This window comes from Montipora foliosa, chromosome 12, assembly GCF_036669935.1.
Source record: "Montipora foliosa isolate CH-2021 chromosome 12, ASM3666993v2, whole genome shotgun sequence".
NCBI classification, from domain to species: domain Eukaryota; kingdom Metazoa; phylum Cnidaria; class Anthozoa; order Scleractinia; family Acroporidae; genus Montipora; species Montipora foliosa.
This window is the reverse complement of record NC_090880.1, coordinates 28296123-28321432: the sequence shown is the minus strand read 5'-3', so window position 1 is coordinate 28321432 and position 25310 is coordinate 28296123. Positions and strand designations below refer to the sequence as shown.

Here is a 25310-nt window from a genome sequence, read left to right as displayed (position 1 = left end):
GTGAATGATTGCCAATAACAACGGTTAAGACTCAATAATTGCCGAAAGCGCCTCTGCGGTTTTCTCAACAAGAATTCTTGGTGTACTAATTCATTCTTATATACAAGTGTCGTCAACTTGTCGAATGGTGCGTCTGGTTCATCCGATTATAGCTTTTAGACGTTGTTTCTGATTAGAAAAGGATTTTGATCAGCTGGACCGAGGTTGTGTATTCTTCATGAGTCGGACGTTGTCGTGCTTCTAGAAAGATGATGACCTTCAACTGAGAAATGAAGTGCCAGTAAACTATTCAACTACCCAGTTCAAGAAGAATAGGCTCACCAAATTACTGTTTCGCTCGACTGAAGTTAAACACAAGGTAAATAGATAAATTATTATTGTCTTTGTAACTCCGTTGCTGTTACTCACAATCTTCAGTGTAGATTCTGTTTGTGTCGGCCAAAGATCTAGAGAGCATTGAACATTGAATGAATGTTTAAACGCCGTAGAATTGAACTCTCGTAGGAAACACCTAGAAGTAAACAAAAAAAAGATACTACTTGTGGAATGCTTTTTAAGCTTTAACACTTTGTATCCCTATGTTTAGAACAAACAGATAGAATCTACTTTCTTGAAAAAAAAAATCCTGCAGACAACCACTTTGTACATTTAAATGTATTGGTATCGATTTCGTAAATAAATTGGGTCCCGTGAGTGATATGATGGGTCACAAACCAGTTACACTAACAGCGAGATCTCTCTCCCGTTTAGATACGCAAAGAAGTTAGAGACTTGTCATCTTCTCTTTAGTTCTTTTAACCTTTTAAGGCGGATTTGTCTCGTTTAGCTTTGATCAAAAACCGTAGAAATTATCAGAACAAGAAAAAAACAATATTTGTTTTTGTTGTAGAGCTAATCAGATTTGAGATTTGATAAATATCAAACCGATAATACTGATATTTATTGCCAGATGGGGCTTATCCGAGTCTATGCTTATCCAATTAAGAATTCTTTCCCACGACAAACGTTGTGGCCCGCAAGAAATGTCTCGAAAGTCTGTCGAGAAATCCATGGCAAATCACGTTATATATATTTGAGGATTTCTAGATTATAGTTCCTTCCGTTACTTGTTGGTTTTAATAATACACTTTTGGTTTTATGTTATCACTCGAATTTTTGCTGTCTAGAAATCACTTATCGGACATTTGCAAAATGCAACTCCGAACACGACGTCTGATCCGAGAAGGTTATTTTGTTTGTTGCGGAAACAGTCGAAGTTATTCAGTTTTGAGTTTCGAGTCCTGTCATAACACTGAAATCTCCTTTCTATCGACTGAGCTATAGCGGATGTGATCTTTACTCTTAGCTGCTTTTCCAAGTGGACGGTTGAAAGCTCTCACGGTGACTGAGTGTGTGCTGTACTTTCCAGTGGGAGTGTCGCGTTGTGGGGCTGTTCTCTTTGACACCTCCCTGAATCGAATCTTCAGGTGTAGCCAGCCTCAACTTAAAGCAAGAGAGTTTACCTTGATAGTCTCTTGCTGAAAGCTAGTAAAAAGACACTTTTCGAGGTATTGTTCATTGCTTATGGAATTACCTCAGAACTTTGAATTCAGTGTAGGAAATGCCATAAGTAGCAACCGTGATTCCATTTTAAGCTGTTTGAACCAGACGCTATATGTCGAGAGCTCAAGTTATATGGGATTCTACGCTTGCGATCGTGCTAAACTGGTCCGTTAATTGAAGTTTCTTTGCTCTTCCTTTGGGCGGAGTGAGAAACTGAGAACTGAGCAAAGCTATATGTCCACTGAAAGATTAGTTCATACATACATCAACGGTAAACTAACGTCTGTAGCCCGGGGGGGGGGACTCCCATATGAAACAGACGGGGATGCTCGTCGTCTCGCTTAGGGGTGTAAATTTTGGATTTTGGTCTCGCTTAGGGTGTTCCGGGCAAAGCGCCAATATTTTATGCCACCAAGGTCTCGTTTAGGGTTCCGCGAAGTAACACAGAATTACGCGAAGAGAAACAGGAATCAAATTTCCTTTTAAATTTTCTTTTTAGATACAAGCATTCGATGATTATGCCTTTTTATCATTAAAACTCATTGCGTGACGTATTTTTGTGTTTTTAAACGGTCTCTTTTAGGGGTCAAAATTTGCTTAAGCCACGCCTAGATTGGTCTCCTTTAGGGGTTAAATTCAAAATTTCCGACGAGCATCCCCGTCTGTTTCATATGGGAGTCCCCCCCCCCGGGGTCTGTAGCTGGAAACATTCTCACTGACTTCCTGCTGAGACCCTTCCTTTTTTTTTCACATAGTCGGAGGCGAAGACTCCGTGAAAGTGCAGATTGAAACCTTTCTTCTTCTTGGCTTTGTTTGTTGCCCAAATACTTCAGCGAAACTCGAAATTTTGTGGGTTTTGAAATTTATTGATCAAAAGTGTGGAACTAACAGTTGAGATAGAGACCTCGAGGAATTTTGCCTAAGCTCGCGTTGTTGTATAAATATTTAAGCAATGAAGGAAGACAATGATGCGCTTTCATTGCCGTTAAACTCAAGCTTGGCAATGACCTCAGTGGTTCAAGATTCTGTAGCTATTTTCAGCTCCCACGCGCTGGAGGAAAAACAACGAAGTATAAATTTAGATTCTATGCCTGACTTGCATCGCACAATAGACTAAATCTTCATTCCAAGTTACCCTTGGCTGTTGGTTATTGTGTTCAGTAATGAACCACCCGTGAGCGTTTTACGTCAATGCAAAACAGTAACATGGTTGAGATTAGAGGGTGTTCGCCTCGTAACTTAAAGTTCCCCTGATGCGAATTAAAAGAAACGCGTTGAACTCTGCAGATAATGGCCTCTAGAACTAGGTCAAATACTAAATTAGTTCAAGGTTAAATCACGCTGAGTTTAATTACAATTTGTTTTGTAAGGACATCTTCAAGCTAAGGCGCAAACTCGCTACAAATTTGATCAACTGTGGCTTGTAATCCTGCAAAGGTCGGTGCCGGCGACCATTTCGAAGTTGAAGCTAAACCGACTCGTCCGTCATATTGACTAATAATCTTGCTTTATTTTAAAGCAAGTTGTCATGGCTTTGACAGTCTTTTAAAGCTGTATAAAGGATTGTTTGTGTAAAACAGAGATCTCAGGTCCGCTAACTGCACAAAGAAATTAAACTGTTGTATAGTTATGACAACCTCTTTGTGATACTACAATCATTTTGTAATGTTTATTTTCACGGTTGTGAGACTAAAAAAAAAATCTTCAAATTTTCCTTGTTACTCCACATCTTCCAGATGATTCGAAGATGATGACGAGGCAGCACATTCAAAATAGAATTTTTTATTCAATGGAATGTCAAGTTTAGTGAACTTCAAAGTTATTCAGCTCATGAAATAACAAACTATCTTGTTTTTTTTTTAAACCTCTTCGGGGGGGCCACGTGTATTCCCTTGAAACTTTATTAATAGACTGTACTTCTCAATCCATTTCCCATATCCCGCCGGGCAACAAGATGTTTATATAAGATATTCATCTATAACGTTCCATTGTCACTTCAAAGGTGACCTTTGTTGAAAGATTATTTACACTTGAAGGAGTTATAAATGTTTCATTATTTCACAGAGACAATGAAATTGTTTCCGATGAATTGAACAAGCACAGCTGAATGACACTTTCACGTTGTGAAAAGAAATTCAGTCCAGGAGTGAGTTGACCCAGTTTTCAGTAATCTGTTGTGTCTTATTCTGTCCTTTTGCAATCAAACATTTTTTGCCACCATTCACCGACGTAACCTATTGTAGCTGTAAGCCTGAAAATACTCAGTTGACCTATCAACGTTCTCCTCTTAAAAGACACTTACATTTATTTTCCCATGTATTTGGTCTTTAGTTGACTTCGTAAATGTCGAAATAAACGAAACTTTCCACCTCTTCGACTGCTTCTCAACTCCAAAACAAGTTTATACCTTGCCTCGCTTGTACCGTGGCAGGTACTCAACTTGCCATGGAAACAGAACGAAGCAAACCTGTTTGTTTAGACTAAAGAATATGCGAGAAATATTCAATGACAAACTTGACACTAGTCACATAAACTTCCTTACACAGTCGTCAAGTTATTAGCAACAGTGTATTAGTTCAAAAATTTTTTTTTAGCAGTAGTCGAGTAACATCGCGAGATCGTCAAGGTGGAGTTTTGCACGGTAAAATTACTTCATTGTCTTACTTTTACTTCTTAGTTTTCTTTTAATGCTTGGCTGGTTCAAAATGTTGATTCATCTTTTAGCGATATTGTTCTTAATCAAAGGTGATTTCTAACGTTGTACATTAACGTTTGTCCGCGAAGGTGGAACCTGACTGTTTAATCCGGAGATGTATGCTTTTTCACGTCCTTTGGTAGCTGGCTAGTACAATACAGTTTCCTTTTACAAAGTAATAGAAATCTGTCATTTCCTTTATTAATTAGTAATTGTTAATCACCAAAATTTGTAACATTGTCTAATATAAGCCCTCTAGGATCTGTAAAAAAACGAGACGCTTCCAGAAAATAGCCAAAAAAATCTTAAGTTTTTTGACTTACGATTATTTCTTCATCACCGTGTGAAAAGATCTTATTTTTCAAATCAGAAATGTTTATTTGGTGGAATAATCTGTTGACCTTTAATTTTAAAGCCGCCAAGATTCTATTGTCACATTTTTCACCGGAGAAATTCTCGTTCAATGTTATCTCAAGTTACAATTTTTACGTCAAAGATACACACACGTACAAGACATGCGGTTCGAGAATTCTCTTTTGTCAAACCTTCATCTTTGCTGTCAAACCAGACAATTTTGTGGTTGCACAACAATGCCCGTGAACAATTAGTTGCAATTTTCTAACCAGTTTGACTTAATATAAGCCTGAAGGAGTGCTAAATTTAGCCCTATTGCCTGACCAAAATATCGCACAGAAGACTTTGTACCGATACGTTGCAACAAATTGCCACCGCAAAATTATGTAAAACTTGGCAACTGCTGCTGGAAGCGTGCGACATTTGAAACTTCAAGGTAAAGAAAGGACCTTAAATATCAGATGACCAAGGTGAAGATGACACTTTTTTTTAAAACTTAACTCTAACGCTCCCTAAACTTTGTGACTTAATTTCAGACTGAACTGATGCGTTTAAAAACAAATTAACCAAATCATACGCTAATTTTTACTATGGTAAGCAATGACGAAAAAGTCAGGCAACAAGGAGGAGATCATTTGGCTGCTTTGTGGCAGTGTTGTGTCAGTTACTCGGCTGCCTTCATTTTTAAAGCTTAGTCTGACGTCAAAAATAACATAAATGATGTGAACGTGTGATCAAGCAAATCACTGCAATTGTTTCTGTTATTTTTGAGCCATTTTTGTAAAAAATAGAAAATGTAAAACTTTTATAAACTTTGTACATTCAGTGATATGTTGTTGATGGAGAAAGAACGTTTGGAGCATATTAGATGTCGATTTGTCCCCGCGGTCTTTAAAGAAAGTTTTTAGACTTTTGCCAAAGTTAATTGATTAACAAATATCGCTGATTTTGTTTCAGCCTTCTTCAACGGACATCAAACCCACCCAGATGCCCCCAATGGGGTCCATAGCGCAGCGATCTCCTAAATGCGCTCGATGTAGAAATCATGGCGTCATATCCATCCTCAAAGGACACAAGAGATTCTGCAAATGGAGAGATTGCGCCTGCTCCGATTGTAATCTCATAGCTGAAAGGCAAAGAGTCATGGCTGCTCAAGTGGCATTGCGAAGACAACAGGAAAGTGAAGAAGCCGGAGGCCATATTTCATACAACTCAGCGCAGTTATGCTTCAACTCTAACATGCACAAAACATTGCGGATAATTCCTCCGTCGCCAACTTCTCCAAAAGAAGGTCAGCTAGCGAGAACGACCAGCATGTCTTCCCGATCAAGTTCTCCTGGGAACGACGACTCAGCAAACGGTCTTGAGTCGCCAGGAAGCAGCGCTAATGAAGGAGGTTAGTATCATTAATCACCAACTCATTTCGTCATTTTCCTTTCAAGGCTTTTTGTAGAAGTAGGGTTAGAACATTGAAATGCAAAAACCTGGTAAAACATACACTCAACGAAACCCGCTTAAAAAAAGAAAAAATAGTCTGCAGGAACTGAAACAACAGCGTAGACGTTTCCCCGGCACATGTTGATATTTGACAAGTTTGACTTCAAGACACGCTATAGGTTTAAATGGGTCGAAACTAACTCTGTTGCGACTCTCCACATGTTCGTACTGTAGAACCTTGCCCAGTTTCAGAGGGCCATTTATCGGCAGATAACTCCAGTACTTGCGTCCACAAATTTTATTTACGAGTTGCGATTTGATAATCAAACGTTTATGTAAATAAAGCATGTTTGTAACAATAGCTTTTCGAAACGAAATGCAGTTTAAGGTAACGTGTTAATATAACTTACTTGCAAAAGTTTATCGCGATTCAAGAAATTCACATGCAACTACAGTTGAGGAAATCAGTGCTAACTAACTTAAAAAGCCTGGCAATCACAACTGACTATATAATCACCAAAATTAAAACGTATTTAGGCAGTCCTAAGCAATAAACGAAACTGTAAGATTTATTAAAAGTCGCTACATTGAGTTGTTTTTCTCAAAATTTTAACGTGGGGACCCCATCAACAGTATTTAGGGAGCGCCTCCGCAAATTTATAAATTGAGATTGAGTGAACACATGAAATGGAACATCCCACTCTAAAATCACCCTGGAAACTGAAATTAGACTAGACACTTCCTTGTTTTTCTAAGACACCAAATAAAGAACAAATCCCACATTTCGAGCATTCCGAGGACTCGGCTCAAAGTTCTGACCGGAAAATGTGACTGTCAAAGTTATATAAAATAACTTTTAAAAATAACTCTAGCCTCTAATATCTCTGCCAAACGAATTCCTACTTCAATCGATTGCAAGCTTTCACTTCCTTTGAGAAAGTCAGGCCAACGTAAATGAAAGAGAAATTTCAAGAATCTTTTTAAGAAAAGTTAACTCGTCCAAATGCATCACTTTTTATCTCATGTTTTGAAAAGTCTGGAAGACTCTAATTAGTCTTCTTACTGATGCAAATGACTTCGGGTTCTTAATGTCTGGACACGGTCGTATTTTGGGCGAAACTCACGCACATTTCTTTGCCTGTCGAGAGACAAAGGAACTATTTTCTGCACAGTTAAAACTGTCTAGGAAACAATGGAAAATTGCAAATTCTGCACACCGTGGTGTTCTGTCCATCAGGGCAAAGTCCAAAGATTTTTCAATTTGTAACTCTTATTTGTTTATATCGTTTGTACAACACGCTGAGTGGACCGTCAAGAATTGAAATCCCTCGTCTTTAAGGCGAAAAGGTATATTGAATGTCTTCAAGTCTATCTTTAGCCATGATGATCTCAGGTGGGCATTCTTTCGTCTGGTTGCACGCTTCAGAAGTTTGAAGAATGTCTACGCAGGAAACTATCTTTATGCATGCATGGACAAGAATGTTTTCGAAAAAGTTGTCGCTCATTTGCAAAAACCGAATTTTTAAAAGAAAAAGCATGATTGGTGGAAAGCTTTGATGACGTCTGTGTTCGTAAAGACAACGCGCAAGCGTACTTGCTACCGACCTGGCTACCTACCGTCAGTCGGCTTGATGTATAGTGAAAGATCAGGTAGAAGTGTTTCCAATTGAATATAAATCCAACTATTTCACCTTTGGCTTAGTGTCATTAAACCCTTTTACGTTGTTTTGATCATGCAGCGTTCCTCACTATAATTCATATCGCAAAACAAAAACAGTGACTTAGTTACTACGGTCAACGAAAATCAAAGAAACCAGTCAGAAATCGAGTGAAGGATTTGTAACGGTTCAAGCGAACATTAACTTCTTTCGCGTCGGATTGGTTTTAACTAAACATATGAAAGTACACCAGACCGAACATTCTTTTTTACACGAATACGGTGGACATCTTGGATTTTATTGTTCTGAGGAATATATGGGACGCCCAACGGGACAAATGCGTTAAATTTTGGCTTTGGTTCAGTCCAAACCAGACTTATTTCTACATTTTCTTTTTCTAAGATCTGTGGACAAGGATGCCAATATCATAATTATAAAGCAACTGGGCGAATTTATATAATTACATCCACAACAAGTATGCATTTGTCTCCTGGGTCGGTATCCCGCGCAGTAACATCCGTCAGAACAACAAGATCCAGGTTGGCCGCCGTGTTGGCAAGAAGTCCAATTTGGATACAACAAATATGGGCACGATCGAAGCGTTTGCATATATCTTAACCTCATAGTACTTGGTGAAGACCTAAGAATCAGTGGTCTTTGTTTTGGCTGCGTCGGATCACAGGATCTCATTGGCGATGAGAAAAATTGTGTAGGTGGGAAATAAGCGCAAAAAAGCATAAGTGTAGGAGATTTACTTGCTCTTCTTTTTTTGCGCATGACTGAGGGAGAGAAGATCTCTCGGGAACCCTGAAACAGAGTGTCTTCTCATTGGTTTTCGTGAAGTACAATGAAAAGTGTCTCTTAGTGGCGTAAAAAAAAGCACAAGGAGTGAGCAGGCGCCTTAACGTTCAAATAGCCAGTTTTTGGCTAAAAGAACCCGATCTACGGCGCATGATCTCCTACACTAAGTTTCCCAGAGCCTCGTGTCATGTGCAGACATAAGATCAAAGGAGGCTCTGGTAACGAAAATGCTTGCTTCTATGCCCGTAACGCGAACCTGTCATTGTGCTTTTCAAACAAGTGAAAACCAGGCTTATGTGGTATATGACATAAAATATCCTAAGCATCTCTTGCGTCCCTCATTAAAGGCAGCCATTAATTGTAATTCGAAATATTTTTCTGTTATCACATGCAGTTGCTTAATGCAAGCCATGCCAATCACCGAGTTTTAAATGTTAACTTTTTCTGTTTTTGTTGCGACTCTTTTAACGAGATATTTCCCGGAAAACAGCGAGTTTCCAATCGAGTAATCGTAACAGTCATAAATAAAAAGGGAAAGCTATGCTAACAAATGCTATATTGCTAGAATTAGAATTAGCCAAGATGTCAAGCAATGAGCGGGCTACGATTGACTAATTCTAATTGTATCCCGTTTGGAACGAGTTACGAATTCGGCACCGAGTTTTGACCTTGGACGATAATTTTGCCAAAGATAATGTCCAATAGAGCGATTCCCAGTGGTCAGTTATTTACTAATTATACGTAACTGAATCCCATAGAGACTTACAAAAAGTGAACTTATCAATTGTCAAGGTAACACTGCGCAACCAACTATTTCAGCCAAATTCAAACAGAGCTTTAAGAATTATTGAGCTTACCTCGTCGTCCCTTGGTAGATCCTAGATCCTAGTTACGGGTTGTTCCTGAGAGTTAAGGCATAGGTCACCTGAGACTGTTGTACTTGACCTATTGTGATTTTGATATGAAGGACAGTAACTGTTGTGAGTGCTGGTTTAGCTAATTCGAATCGTTAGCTAAACCAACGTCAACGAATTGAAATGGCTTTTGCAATAAAACCTCGAGAAAATTAAACTTCAGTTTACAAGGACACATTACCGAAACAGAAAAATGGTTTTCTGCAAACACTAGATTTTAGATAGTATCCTATTCGTTCTTCGACCCGGCACCACTGAACAAGCAACTCTTTTGAAAATTAGAGTTCCTTTATTCACTTAAACTCTAACAGACATCTCTTTTGAAAATTCACCAGATTAAGAGTGGAACGTACAGTTTTTGTATGGAATCTTTGTGGCTTTTTCTCTTGTTCCGTGTATCTGGTGCTGTCCTCAATTGTTCGTCCGTGCGGAAAATTCATCACTGTAAAAGCCTCTATTTTCTTTAAGAAAATATTCACATGTTTAAGCTGGAGTGAAAAGCTGAATTTCGTATTACATAACGCAGATGCCAAAAAGAATCTTTGTTCAAAGGAAAATGCTGTGTTATTTAAAATAAGAATCTTCAGAAGTTCATTCGCCAACTGCTTCATCAGCTCAATTTTTATTGTTCTCAAAAAGTTGACCTTTGGATTTATTAAAATACAAAGGGTGGATTTCCACTTACAACCAATCCTTGTTTGTAAAGCAAATAGGTATTTTTCTTTGAAAGACCGAAGCTCACACTAATCTTATACTGATTTTAACTTTTACAGGCTATTCACGTTAGGTTTTCGCTGGCAAGACATTTACGAACACTCCAAACGAATTAATCAGTTTCAATTTGCGTTGGAAAAAATCAGGATACCTAAAACAAGTTAAATCCAAGTAACTTTCGGGACTACTTTGTCTTAAAGACCAATCACTCGACAACCATTTGATTTCGTGGTGCGGTTGTTCAAGTGTAATTTTCATTCGGTTGAATATTTTAAAAAAGATGTTTATTAAAATTAATGATTACACTCTGACTGTCGAGACCCAATCTATCGAAAATTTCTAAAGGTGGGCAGTTTCCTGTTTTTATTCTTCAGTGTAACATTGCCTGCCTGTGTGCGCCTCAGTCGGTGGTATAAACAAACTCTGCCTCCTCTTAAAAGCGTTCGTCTGGGCAGGATTTTCTCAAAATTCATTGTTTATTGCCTATTGCTGCGTAATTGAACCGCTGGAGTACGCAAATAGCTATGGCAAAATGAGGGCATTTGCACACCGGGCGCAATACTGGTAGTTAATAGTTCTAGAAATCTTGTTTAATTTAAACAACAGTAGATTATTGTCAAAGCCAAACTGTGGTCGACAAACTTGTTCACCGTTTCTTCTAGAAAATACAGTTTTAGACGCCAAATTTAAGGCCTAGTTTTTGAAGAGGCAAACAATACAATGATTGCCATAAGTTTTCTACTCCACTGAGGTGGATTTAAGCATTTATCTCTCGAATTGCCTTGATAGTGAATGCGAGTAGTCTGTGGCCTTACGTTACAGCTGTTTTAAAAATGGAGTTACAACACGAGAAAAAAAAGCATACATTAGCTGCAATTACGAAGAAAATAAATGATATCAAACTGTGCTCTGTGTTCTGAGACGCCTTTGTCAATTGATCGAAACGCCAGTGGCTTTAACGCAAAGAAAACTAGAATTTTTAATTTGCATCTTATTAAAATGGAAACAGGTCATTTAATTCGCAGTGCGGATCAATGCATGCCGGTCACGAAACTAAAATATCTTCTCACTAGATCGGGTTCAGGGGCACGAAGGTTGCCGGCGATTTCACTCGATTTAAGGTAATATTTGTTTGTGAATTCTCAAAGAGCAGACGGTTTATCTATATATAGAGTTGGGGAAGCCCTATTTTCGTCTAGTTTATCCGCATTATCTTGCGTAAGCTGGCTTAAATTACACAGATTTAGAAACGATAAGTTTAATGGTGAAGTCACTAAATTGACTGTGTCAATAGACGTTATTTAATGATCGAGTCAACATCCTTATGAGCCAACAGACGGACTGTTCTCGCCTCGCAGTTTTGTCAAATTCTTCAAAACCTGTTCGTCAAGCAAGTTGTTCGTTGAACGGAGGACCTGCTAAGTTTGAAAGGTGGCTAGTTTCTTAACACATCGAAACAAAAACACAATGGTTTCACCTTAAAACATTGATCTATTCAAGGATATATTGAGCCAACTGTCATTTCAATGGACTATAATCAAGAGCTGTTGTAATACTGTAAAATTCTAAGCCGCTCTTTTTTTTTCTTTTTTCTGGTGACTAAGGACTTTTGTTGTACTTGCAGAATTCTCGATGGACAACAACAGCGAAGCCCTGCCTACGAGGTGGAAGCGTGAACGAGAGGATGACGAGGAAGAACGAAAGGTGCGAATGTCACCGGACACGAAGCGACAGAGAACGGACAAAATGACGCTGTCTAACGGAGATGGTACAGTTATGTCGACATCGGATCACGGCCGTTTTATGAACCTTTTAACACGGCTCTTTCCCGAGCAAAAAAGGAATGTTTTGGAGCTAATACTCAAGGGCTGCGGAGGTGATGTAATCCAAACGATTGAGACCGTTTTACCGAGTCACGAGGAAGCGCTTGCCAGGGGACAAATGTTGGCAAGTGTACAGCGTGGTCTGTTTCCAGGACCCCCTCCACCTTCTAGCTACTCGGCCTTCACACCTCTCTCGCCAACAATTCCTCACGGTATTCCATTGACCGCCGTCGATTATCACGCCGCTTCCAAATGTGCAAGTGGTCAGTGTCCCGGATGTATTTATTACCCTGGACCTGGTCCCGTACCGTCCGTTCGTAACCCGCTAAAGGAACCTGCGAAGCGACCGACGTCAGATGTTCCCACTTCTTTGATAACGTCGATAACAGAGCACATCCCGACCCCGATGTCAACAATCCCTGGCTTGGCAAAGTTACCCCACCTCGAGGACATGAGGTACAGTCACAGTATGCGGTCTGCGACCGCCGCCCTCATGACCATGAGCTCCACTGGCAGAGTTCTCCCAGGGGATCGGATGTTACTGCGAAATGAACGCGACAGAAGCCCGCCCTCGCTTTCACCTCAAGGCTCACCTAAAAGCGAGGCAAATGAAAAACACTGAAATAAAATAAGAATTGTTTTTCTCTCCTTTAGTCAAGGTACGCCAATTACGAAACTGAGCTATTTTGATATTATTACCAAGCATTACGTATACCACAATGGCAAGTACATAAGCAATATGAATAGTACATACGGATATATACATTTCCAATTCGTTATTTTATACCTCTTAAAGGCTTTAGCTATCTTACATATAATCAGAACTCCTAGAGTTTTTTTGTAACCGAGCAAAAGAATGCTGAAGTATCTTTATTGTGTAATTTTCCGAGATCGTGTTTGAACGTTTTAAAATAATATAGGGACGACAACGGCCGCAGCAATGCCACAAAACAATAACATCATCGATTTTAAGAGGAAAAATAATCTCACTTGCGGCACGCATATTTGCGGTACTCCACATAACAACGACGTAAAATCACCAAATTTCAGTCTTTCACGGAAACGTAAGCATATGACAAATGTGTATCTTTTATTTTCTATTTTTTTTTTCTTTGGAACCGCTCGTACAGAATGTATTTTTGGAATGCTTTTCCCACATTGTAAGATGTGAACGAGATGGACTAATCATTTACGTCGGCGTTTTTCATCCACGTTGCTGTCGAAGATCTTTAAGTCTTAATTAATTTTCGAGCTTCAAATTTGCTAAGTCATCCGCTGATTGGCTTGTATGCATTAAGAACAACGAAGTATTAAGTTAGCTGCTGCCACTTGCTGACAAGATTGAGTGTATTTATACAACCTTTTTTTACCCCAGAATGGGTGTGCCTTGTGCGACAAGGAAATGCAATCCATCTAGTGAATTCTCGGTTTTCACATGACGTCACGACCGCCATGTTGGTGCCCCTAAACAAAGAAAAGGCGGCCATGTTGGTGCCCCGATCAAATCCTCCGGGAATTGAACTCTATTATTATGCAAACGCTTCCTTTTGTTTTCGTTGAAAATCATGGCTGTTGATCACGTGAGTGAAAACCAACAATAGAAAGCCCACAGGGAAGTTCAGACTTATCAGAGATTTTAATTTCCTCGCGAAGTGTTTTTAATCGTGCCGCACAAGGTTGTTTGAATTAACAATAAGTCAAAGTAGCTTGTCACAGACAGACAGACCTCATAGTATTTTTTATGCTACAAAAACAGTGCGGCTTTTTGCTGCTTTTTCGATTTATAGAGAAAAATTGTAAAGAGCCCATTGGAAGGTAATTATACTGAGTAAATTATGCAGAACAGTAATCTGGAATTGATCAGCTGCCGAGTGTACAAACTAGCTTTGTAGAATAAGGGACAAATTAATAAATCTGTAAGAGTGAGAAATGAGTGTGTCTTGTTATTAGTCTCTTGAGAATATTTTAGTAAGTTTGCGCAAGCGCAGTTCCTACTCAGCTGCAGCAGCCTTTGTCGCTTTTAACGAAGTTGTCGTCTTTTATAATTTCTCATTCTTATCTTATTAGGACAGGTAGAATGACCACACTGCAGCTGCAGCTTGACGTGTTGCTAAGTACGCTATTTACTCTCTCATTTCGACTATAACCCGCAAGTCAGATATATATTTATAAAATAATTAGGATAGTACGCGCACTCTCATTGCTCGATAGCTTTGTTTAGATGAGAGTATATAAACACGGCTGTGACATCACACGAATTTTGATTGGTTAAGTATTGTCAGACGCACGATTTGAATGGCTGGTAGGAAATATGAGCGTGTATCAAGAAAATCTGTTTCAACCAGAAGTGAAAAGACCCAGCATTTTTCTTCACTTGTCGAATCATTTTTGAGAAATATTTTATATAAAGCAATAGAGGATTTTTTTCCTTGTCTACATAGCCTCATTTAAACACGCGGGGAGTTGGAAGTTGAGAGAATTCTCGTGTTAGATGAGACTATGTAAACACGGAAAAAGTCCTCTGTTGCTTAAATATATATTTAATATTTCATAAATATTCTATGAACCATCATTGTGGAACATTTACCTTGATAACATTCTTCGCAATGGTAGAAAATAGAACAAGGTTAAGTCTGCTACCAGACGAGAAGGCCCATCAGGCACCGTGAGAGTGTAAAGCGTCTTGCCCAAGGCACAACACAATGTCGTCGACCAGGACCCGAACCCGAACTACTCAAACCGGAGTCGAGCGCAATAACCATGAGGCCACCGCGCCTCCCACCAGAAAATAGCAATCAATAACCTCTTACTAACCGAGTGCGAGGGCCGCCTTGGGGAATATTGGCCCTCTGTCGATCGTGGCAGTACGGTCTCGAGCAAGTGAGATTGGTTAGCTTAGCTAACGCTCACATGGTTCATATGGGTTAGAAACCTAGCACTTCACATTACACTCTAATCAGTTAAGTCTGTTCAAATATAAGTGCTACACCGCCAAAGTTTGCAAAAACGTAATCCTTCCTTGTACTTGTACATGTTCATTACCGTGACTTTAACATCTTCAGTTTCCACGGCCTGCTCCTGTCTGACTTTGTGGTTCAGTCGGTGGAGCAGTGGTGATCTAACCCGAAGGTCGTGGGTTTAATTCCCACCCTGATCAGAGTTTTTCTCTGTCCTTGACCATTGGTTTAGCTAACGCTCACATGGTTGATATGGGGTAGAAACCTAGTACTTCACATTACACTCAAATCAGTTAAGATTAGTAAGTGGTTTGTTAAGTGGCATCGTTTGTTTGAGCGATGGGCACTTCTCCGCTTGGTGAATGTTCGTAATCTTTGTCTTCCATAAGCGAACTTTGAAAGGTAACGTTTTACATGTAGAATGATTCGTTTTACTTTTCCTGAATTCCCTAGTTAAAAGTTATGCACTACCGTATAGCACTTTCTTTGCGGGGTTTAATTTTTGCGGATTGTACTTGATCCGCAAAAATATGTTCCAGCAGAAACAAAAACACCAGCAAAATTAAAAACTGCAAAAAAATTACTCCCGTTATATAATTAAAAATGGCTTTCAATGCACTTGTATTACTATATCATACATTGGGTAAGAAAGATCGTTTATTTTGAAATTTGCATTGAGAAAAAGCAATCGGAGCTTGCTACAAACAAAACTTCTCTGAGGCACTGACAAGAAACGAAGTCAAAGCAGGCAATCAAAAAGTCACGTTAAGGACGGTGCCTACAAATTCAAAGGTATTTTTGCGGGTTACTGCATATGCGGAAAATGCAGATCTTAACAAGTGTTATTGAAATCCAAAAAGAAAATTGGGGTAACCACGCATTTTTTGAAGATAATTAATCAAGAATATTTGTAAAAAGCTTTAAAATACAAAGCAATGTATGGCGTTCTTTTCCAAATTGAAGCTTAATTATCTCTGAAAAATGCGTGGTTACCCCCAAGTTTCTTTTTAGATACCAAGAGCACTTGCTAAGTTCTGCTTTCTTCGCATGGTTTTGAACCGCGCAAAAATATCTCTGTATTAATAAGCACTACCCATAGGAAATCCGAGTATCTCGAGATGCGCAGAACGTATGCGCAATAACAATAGTAGGCACCGTCCTTAAACTTGCTCGAACGGGTCATCTGAAGGGACAACATTTTCTAAGGCCTTCAGGACGCCACATTTTTTCCAACCGTTTTCGATGATTGAGAAAAGGAAAGGAAATTTATATTTAAGGACGTTCGCCAATTGTTTCTGCGCATCCTTACTGCGCACGCAAATGCACATGCCACGTCATACACGAGCGCGCGCGCTAAGTAATAAAATGAGAAATAATAGCGCAAAAGGCCATTGCTATAGCTTTGCCTGGATTGAACGGTCTTGGACGTTCGGTGACCCCTATTTTTCTTTCCAGAAACGGATTTTATTTACAATTATTTCCACGTTGTCCAAAAATGAACAAAAAATCAGTGTGGGAAGTTAAAAAAATTTCAAGATTTCTGCTCACGGGATATCAAATCTTGCCATCTTGCGGCTGCAAGGCGAGTGAAACTGTGGTTGCTAAATGCGAACTTGATCTTTAAGAAACCTCACCAGTTGACTAAAGAGAGAAGATTTCACTTCAAGGATTTAATTGCAATATATCTGGGTTTACAGACACTGGCCTTATTCGCTAACGAAGCCTGATTTTGTCACATTTTGGGTGTTTTTCCGGGCATGTTCTCTCTAAAACGAAGTCGGTGACCCACCCATTTTTTTTACATTTCTGACATAACTAACTCATCATCTTACCGTGGTAAAAGTTTCAGAAAAAAATCAATTTGGAAAAATTTTCGCGCGAACGTCCTTAAGTGTCCTACACGGTAAGCAAGAGCTGCTTTTCCTGGCTTTCAAAATCGATCAATCAAGTTCAGTGTTTTTTTGGTTTTTTTTTCTTTTGGGGGGGGGGGGGGGACATATCTTTGTTCGACGAGCATTTAAAAGCGTTTTCTGTATACTGTATCAATCGAGCGATGCCGTTTAAAGCTCTGTTTATAGCGGAAGCGAGCATCCGCTTTTGAGATTCATCATCACAGACACTGTGCTTGAGTTACTCGAAGAGTCAATTACATCATGATGTTTAAAACCCTCTCCTACTCATTGGAGGTACAAATTAGCTATTTACAAAGAGATCGGTTAAATGAAAAATCCAGGCATTTATTCTATTATTTGCGCGAAACAAATGACTCATTACATAGGTCAGCCTCGTTTAAAAGGCGAGTACGCTAGCAAGATGTCTTACTTTTTGAGGTTGACTCGCTTTGGAAAAGAGCCTCGAAAATTCATTGCTCGCTGTAATCCCACTGTTCCTTTGATTGTTTTGAAAAGAAGGTAAAGAAAATTAATAACAAGAAAAAAGAATCCACCCTTTACCAGTGCGATTTTCAATTACCTTTTTTCTTCTTTCTCTTGGTCCTTTTAGAGAAAAACCTTTCACATATTTTTGCATTTTTAACACAGTGTTTGTTCACGTCCACATTTGTTTTACCTTTTAACATACCGTCTTTTCTTAATTTGCATGATTCAAAACTCTTGTTCAATTAGCCAACTTGAAGTTCGGGCACATTTTGTTGATCTTCTTGAACGGAAATCAAATAAAGGTCAAGTGACAGCTTTCAAATGAAACTAAAGATGTCCATTTTCCATTGAATCTCGAGTAGATTGCGGCAATTGAACTTATGCTAGGATGAAATGGAGTGTCCAGTCGTAACAATACCTAGACAACGATTATGTCTTTGACAAAAACCACAGCCTTAAGTTGTCGCATTTTTTGAATAAAAATGTTGTGTTTGAATGTCAAAGTAATTCCCAGAAGAATTTTCATTTGTATTCAAGTTGAAAACTCTGAAAGAAAACGTATAGAATAAAGAAACTCCAAACCAATCTTTCCTTCGAACTAGTCTTATCGAAGCCTTTTCAAATCGATTTCTTCGCAGAACCAACCGTTTTTCAAGAAATATTACGACTGAAGAAGATGGGAATATTAATTTTTCTTTCAATTACCATAAAAATAGAATTCGCTTTTATTCACTCGTTCAGTTAGTAATAAAGAGAGTTCGGTAAACGATGTAAAAAATCGAGCTAATCCATCTTGGACCAATCACCGATCGAGTATCTTGTCTTGGAAACAATACAACTCATTTACTCTACAAATGCTGTGGCCAATAAATCAACTGCATGACGGTCATTAATTTGCGAAAGCGTAAATTGAAAAACTAACAGTTTCAGTAGGAGCTGTCGCAGAAGAGAAACTTGAAGGATAATAAATATCAAAACAAAACTCAAAGCAGAAATGACTGACAACATCGGAGGCGAGGATAATGTCATACGATCTCCGCGCTGCGCGAGGTGTCGCAACCACGGTGTTGTTTCGTATTTGAAAGGACACAAGCGCTACTGTCGCTGGAAAGAATGTACTTGCTCTAAATGCAGCCTGATCATCGAACGACAGCGGCTCATGGCCGCCCAAATAGCGCTCAAGCGAGAAGACGATGATGTACCCGCGTCGAATTTTCAGGAAGCGGTCAAAGTGACGGAGACCGGCTGCATGTTGTTTCGCGGGCCGCCAGAGCCTTCTACAGATGTTGTACCTTCAGTTGTTGAGCCCCTGCCGGTTCAAGTTGATGCTAATAATAACACCATGAACTCGAACGACTCCGACGCGATGATGGCCGGGGAGAAAATCAAACATCCTTCGCTGGCCTCTAGTCAAGGTAAAATTTATCAGAATGGATTCATTTCTTACTTTTTCATTTGTATAGCACTCAAACAATTACAATGGATACGTCGTATCGATTCCTCGTGCGTGTGGATTAACTTGCGGGCGCTATCCCACACGGTAACATGTTCAAGCGATCTTTGAGGAATCTGTAAAAATGCGGGTTTCCTAGAAGACCTAAATCTTGAAAAGATTAGGCCTCAAGCTGTTGTTGTTGTTGTTAAAGTCGTAAAATATAATGAAGGGGTAGTTTCTAAAGAAACTGTGATGCTGCGTCGGTGGGGAAGTAGTATACAAAAATTTGGTTTTATCAACGGAGTTGATAATGTTAATTGGCCACCGTACAAAGATTCTAAAAGCTGACGTTTCCGCTCTGACGAAGGGCTAACGCTCGAAACGTCAGCTTTTAGAATCTCTGTACGGTGGCCAATTTACATTATCAACTCCGTTGATAAAACCAAATTTTTGTAAAATATAATGGCTTGTTTATGAAAAGACAAGGTGCGTAACTTCAGTTGTCTGTTCAAACTTTTCATATCTATACATATTATCAAGTAGATTTGTGGAGATGGACAAGTTCAACAAAACTTTGATTCATCCATCGAGCACTTTAATAGCAGACTTCAACGTATTGCTCAACGACAGTAATAAACAAATATATATGGAATATACAAACAAGCTAGTAACATCTATGAATGAAGCTAAAATAAAGGAATACTGAAGTGCGGTTTATAGATCAGACGAAAGGGAGACTCCTGAAGCGGTCCGCCTACTTATGAGGACGATTTAAGCAATTGTTTGTAAGACAGACGAGAAAAATTCAGGTGGATAAATGGGAGTCGCCCTACCAACTGAGCTATGAAGCCACTCGGCTGGGAGAAGGTCAATAATTTGTATCTTTATACCCATTGAAGCGGCCATCTATTGTATCTATATAAGTCTATATAAGTCTTTGACCGGGATTCAAAAGGAGGTCAGAGTGTCAATTTCCAGAAACAAATCCGGCGTTCAATTTCTTAAGTTTAGCATCTGAAAAAGCTCCTACGGTTACCATAGTTTTTCAACTGAGTTTTTGTAACCTCCAGCAGATCAAGTAGAAAATTGTCGGCCATTCCTGACCGTTAAGATTTCTCAATGTCGTATGGGTCACTAATAAATCAAGACATGAGAAACATGCTCAACACCGAGGTTATTTAGGCTACTGAGTCACAGGCCGAGTATACATAACTTGGAAATAAGGCAGATGCATCAATCATTGGAAAACAAACGTCTGAGTTATAAGTCCGTCTGATCGTCGCATTTTGAAAACGTGTAAGTCCTGTCAGACGTTTGAATCAAGTAGCAAAGAGACGGGACACAATCAGCTCAGTTACGCAGGGCTTTCAATAATCTTTTCTGTAAGCGCCTAGCGGTAGTAGACTGAGGCGGCTGTGATCGCAGTGTGAACCCAAGCATCAAAGCCTGCTCGTTGGCCCATGCAGCGGACGGTGGTAAGAGGCGGTATATATAGGCGGCGGGTAACCGGCGAGCTTAAGCACGCGCGTTTTTGAGACACGGACGGCAACCGGAAGTGAATATTTCGCACGCCAGGACAGCGGTCTCTCCCAGCTTTTTAAACTTAGGGTATCTAATAGTGAAAAGATACTTAGCGATATAAATGTGGTTGTGTGAAGACAAGTTAAAAGGGAAAACAGCTCACTTCCGGTTTCCGTCCGCGTCTCAAAACCGCGCGTGCTGAAGCTCCCTATATTGAAATTCCTTGCTAACGGCGTACTTAACAGTCAAACGTTCAATGTGTCTAGACGTCTAAAACGTTCTTCAGTGTGTACGGCAAACAAGAGGCTCTGACAAGGAAAAGGAACGTAGATAGCAGAAAAAATGCGATGGACAATAAAAGCTCACTGCATACATCAAAGCAAACTAAGCTTTCAGATTAGTACCTATTACAGCAACTAAATACTAAACGCTCAGAAAATGGTGGTTGTAATCGAACAACTCATATCTTGTCAAAATCTCAGTTTCGTCAAACAATCGAAACTTTATTCTTTCAGTTTTCTATTATTTTCAGGGTTCAGCTCTCTCAAAAAATGGTGGCGCATTAGCCTAAAAAATGACGAGAGATATTAATTACTGACGTGCAGTGCAACTTGAAGAATGAATGACTCTATCATTCTTTAGGCGATGAAAGTACTGTCAGTCGTTTCAAATTGACCGAAAAAGCTCTTTTTCCTCTTACAGGTTTGAAGCGAAGATTTTCAGAAGTTGAAACATCCTTCCCTTCACCACCAGAGATAGGAGATGACAGTGTTTTCTACGACAGTGATGGAACAAATGGCGGAGAGCTAAACGACCGTGACACACGAGGATTTGATCAACAAGACATTCAAGAGAACAAACGGGATGGTTGCCGCCCTTCTAACGAAGGCCTCCCAACTAAGAAATTCGAAAGTCCAGAAAACCAGACTTCCACCTACCGTGGAAAGTTGCATCCCCTGGAATTGCTTACCAGGCTCTTTCCGATTCAAAGACGTGGTGTTCTGGAACTCATTTTAAAGGGATGCCACGGAGACGTGTTAAGAGCAATAGAATGTGTTTTACCAAGCCACGAGAAAGCTCTGGCAGCTTTGAAAACATCTGAAACCACCCTGATGCATTATAACCCAAGTATTTCTCCAAGTTATTTTGCCCACCAGTCTCGAGCACCATACCAAGGCCCATTGAGACCTGGGCACTACCCTATCTACGGCTCAGCGCCAAGTTATTCCTTCGCAATGATGGAGTACCCACAAAAGTGTAGACTGGGGCAGAAGTGCACTGTTGGCGATCAGGAGCATGGGAACAACTTGCCGGTTTCGGATCAAACAAACATTGTGGGCAAAGTTTGTTCAGAATGTTCCGCAAAATGCTCACCATCGAGTAACTTTTGCAGCTCATGTGGAAAGTGTTTTAAAGAGATGTAACTACTAAAACGTTTCATTTAGACCAAAAAGTTGTTCTCCTTTGCCACGTTCACTTTAACTAAATCTACTAACCCAACTCAGTTCAGAAAAATGGTTACTCGTGAAGAACGCTTGAAACTCGTGAACACTGGAAAAAAAATCTCTTCATTCGCCTAAAAACAGGTTTCTTTTTCTCACAGAGGTGTAGGTAATGGGGAAGACAAGGACGTTTCAATTGAGATCAGAGAAACCGGGATTGTTACACAACTTTGACTTTTTTATGTTGACTTTCAGTTTGTAAGACGCAGGGGATCTTCAAACCTGTACGATTCCACCCTGAATGAATAAAGAAAATTTGGAGAACCAAATTTCTTGCAGTCATGGTTAACTTATACCTTGTTGTCTTAGCAACAGCTAACGACTTGCGAAAAAAGGCAGGCACCTCTGAAGAAAAAAACCGTATACTAAATGATCACAGAACCGACAGAAAAAAGCTCTCTTATTTCTCTACTTTATAAAGCATACAAACGTAAGGAAAATTAAAGACAAAAGAAACTAACAAAATAGGCTGTAAAGCCTAAAATTGGGTTGAAGATTTTGTCAACTGCAATCTACTTTTAACAGATTCTTTATATACATATTTTTCGCCTTATAGAATTTCCATCTACCGTGAAGCATAAGTAATCTGCTCGAACAATGAGATCTATTGTAGCTAGGTTCTTAGCTTTAAGGGGTCGGTCCACCAGCCCTAAGACTATGAGTACTAAAGCCCTTAGCAGTTACACCCATGGCCGACAAGATCTCATTAATTAATTCCCAGACGAGTTAGCTCTTGACGATAACAACTGCTGAATCATAGCTGGGCCGTAGCCAGAAAAAAAATTGTGACTGAGGCAATGTCCATAGTTAAATTCTCTTCGTAGGTATTTTAGTTGTTTATGATGAGTGCATTTTAGAGCGGTTTTCAATTGAGTGTCGAAAGTAATTAGATAATTACTTTGGTTTTGCATTACTTCACTCAGTGATTGGTTCAAAGTTCTCGCGCCACTTTTTCAACCAATCAGAAGTGAAACCAAAACCAATTGTGGCTCGCGCACGCACATTTTCCCGCGCTTTGTGTCGGCTACGTGTAATTATTTGGACTTTTGATTGGTTTATTCGTTTACTGGATTGTCTCAGTCCTTTTTGATTGGCCAAAGTAATTACTTTGGTTTTGGTTTTACGACACTCATTCGAAAACCGCTCTGAAGACAACACTGGAATCATGCTTTTATATTAAAAAAGAAACAAAAAAATGACAGAGGCAAGTGCCTCGGTTTGCCTCATACTGGTTACGACCCTCCATACGTTGTCGTTGAATTCAGCGTACTGCACCCCAGGTAGTGGCCTATAGTAAATCCTAGAAAAAATAAGGTAAAAACAACTACAAAACAGTGGCACTCCAAGCGCATGTCGCTCACAATCAGGGCTCTGCTACGTGACGGCAAAAAAAAAACAACAACAACAACAACAACAACAAGAGTTTATGCTAATCAGGATTATCACAAATTTCATATTTTGCCTCCACTAATCAGCCGGACACTCAAACTACTATTCAGTATAGGCTGCTAAAGCAAAAACGAGATGACTTGTTGGTTGGAGAACCGACTCCGGCCAAATAGTGGAACCACTGAGTGCAATAGGAAGGGTACCTAGGACTTCCACGGTGAATGGCTTCCATCTATTGAAAACACTGGTATGATTCAGAGATGCTCCGGGTACACTGGAAGCGAGAACTGCTAATCAAACTTTTCAGGCATGGAAAAGCCTTCTTGGGAAAACGGCAGAGATTTCGACCAGAACTCTGTGAGACAAATGGGTAAAGTAAAGGGATAAAGCAAGATACGGCAAAATAATAAAACTAGCAGCGAAAAAAGAACGAAAAGGTAAATGGATAAATAGACCGCAGCATGAACCATGGAAGACTCTGGAGAAAACCATGCAGAAAATGATAACAGACTAAAACAGGGCACCCATGCATAAACGGAATAATAAATGCCTTAAAGCAAATGCTATGAAAGGATAATAGAAGGACATAAGTTCTTACGAGGAAAAAGAAAACCGACCAAACTGTTTATTTTATTGTATTGATAAAAAATAAATTAAACAGATAAATCTTAAGCTAAATCACCGCGGAGTAGCTTCGCACGTGATGAAAAATGCTTGTAACATTTACACTGATGTGTTAGCTATAGCCAGCATGCATAACATGCTCACGCTGAACTTCCGAAGGAAACAACATAACCAGCTGTTGCAGAAAAATATGAAGACGACAATAGCCCACTTTCGATGTATTAAAATTCAGTCCTAAACAAAAGTCATCATCATGGGGAATAAGCTCATAAATATCCTTGTATTTATTCCCCAGAGCCTCGAGATGATGCCTTTTGTTTAGGACTGAATTTTTCCATATCGAAATTGGTCTATTTACCGTCGAAAAGATTTTGAAATATAAATGAGTCAAAACTGTCTATTCGCTGTACAGGCTTGCGACTTAATAACTTTGTTTAGCATTTGAAAGAAAAACGGAAAATCAAAGAAAAAAATATAACTTTTTTCGAAAATGGCTGCCATTTAGATATTCTTTTGTTTTTACTCAAATTAGACCTCGATGCCTCGTTCAAGGCAAAATAGACCCTTTGCATAAATGGCGCCCAAATTTGAGTAACAGTACTTTATACATCCTTAGCCTCGTGTTTATGTTTCAAGACAAGGGATTTTTCTCATGAATGACACAGATCAAGCTATTTTTAGACGAGTTCTCAAATACGATTTGGCTTGCACGAGTGCCAATCCTCGTTTCCATGTGGATTAATTTCTCATGCAAGACTTGTGATTGTTTCCGGTTTCGCCGGAAAATCAAACTATAAATAACTTGAGTTAACTGAATAGAGTGTAATGTGAAGTGCTAGATCTCAATCCCATATGAACCATGTGAGCGTCAGCCCCACCGATGGAAATGGGCCCACACAAGGACAGAGAAAAACTCTGACCAGGGTGGGAATTGAACCCACGACCCTCGGGTCAGATCTCCGCCGCTCCACCGACTGAGCCACAAGGTCAGACGGGAGCAGGCCGCGGGAACTGAAGATGTCAAAGTCACGGCAATGAACATGTACAAGTAGCACTTATATTTTAAACAGATTATATGGGATTGAGATCTAGCACTTCACATTACACTCTATTCAGTTAACTCTGTTTAAAATATAAGTGCTACACGGCCAACGTTTGTATAAACGTAACCTTTCCTTGTACTTGTACATGTTCATTGCCGTGACTTTGACATCTTCAGTTCCCGCGGCCTGCTCCCGTCTGACCTTGTGGCTCAGTCGGTGGAGCGGCGGAGATCTGACCCGAGGGTCGTGGGTTCAATTCCCACCCTGGTCAGAGTTTTTCTCTGTCCTTGTGTGGGCCCATTTCCATCGGTGGGGCTGACGCTCACATGGTTCATATGGGATTGAGATCTAGCACTTCACATTACACTCTATTCAGTTAACTCTGTTTAAAATATAAGTGCTACACGGCCAACGTTTGTATAAACGTAACCTTTCCTTGTACTTGTACATGTTCATTGCCGTGACTTTGACATCTTCAGTTCCCGCGGCCTGCTCCCGTCTGACCTTGTGGCTCAGTCGGTGG

General features: G+C 39.6%; 2 protein-coding genes across 15 annotated transcripts in view; both read left to right on the top strand.

The window, feature by feature from the left end:
* The window catches only part of LOC137979594 (doublesex and mab-3 related transcription factor 3, truncated-like), a 96621-nt gene extending 82761 nt beyond the window's left edge, over nucleotides 1-13860 (top strand). For 7 of the 14 annotated variants that reach the window (XM_068826885.1, XM_068826891.1, XM_068826886.1 and 4 more), the window contains 2 exons: nucleotides 5549-5987; nucleotides 11740-13860. In XM_068826885.1, the coding sequence (XP_068682986.1) occupies nucleotides 5549-5987; nucleotides 11740-12560 (1260 nt within the window). In that variant the 3' untranslated portion in view covers nucleotides 12561-13860. The other 7 variants (XM_068826888.1, XM_068826887.1, XM_068826896.1 and 4 more) reach the window with 6 other exon arrangements.
* Nucleotides 13861-18150: 4290 nt separating this feature from the next.
* LOC137979582 (doublesex and mab-3 related transcription factor 3, truncated-like) lies at nucleotides 18151-21990 on the top strand. The gene is made up of 2 exons (XM_068826875.1): nucleotides 18151-18688; nucleotides 20932-21990. Exons 1-2 carry the CDS (start codon nucleotides 18268-18270, stop codon nucleotides 21651-21653), a joined length of 1143 nt encoding a protein of 380 aa, XP_068682976.1. The 5' UTR covers nucleotides 18151-18267; the 3' UTR covers nucleotides 21654-21990.
* The last annotated feature ends 3320 nt before the right edge of the window (nucleotides 21991-25310 follow it).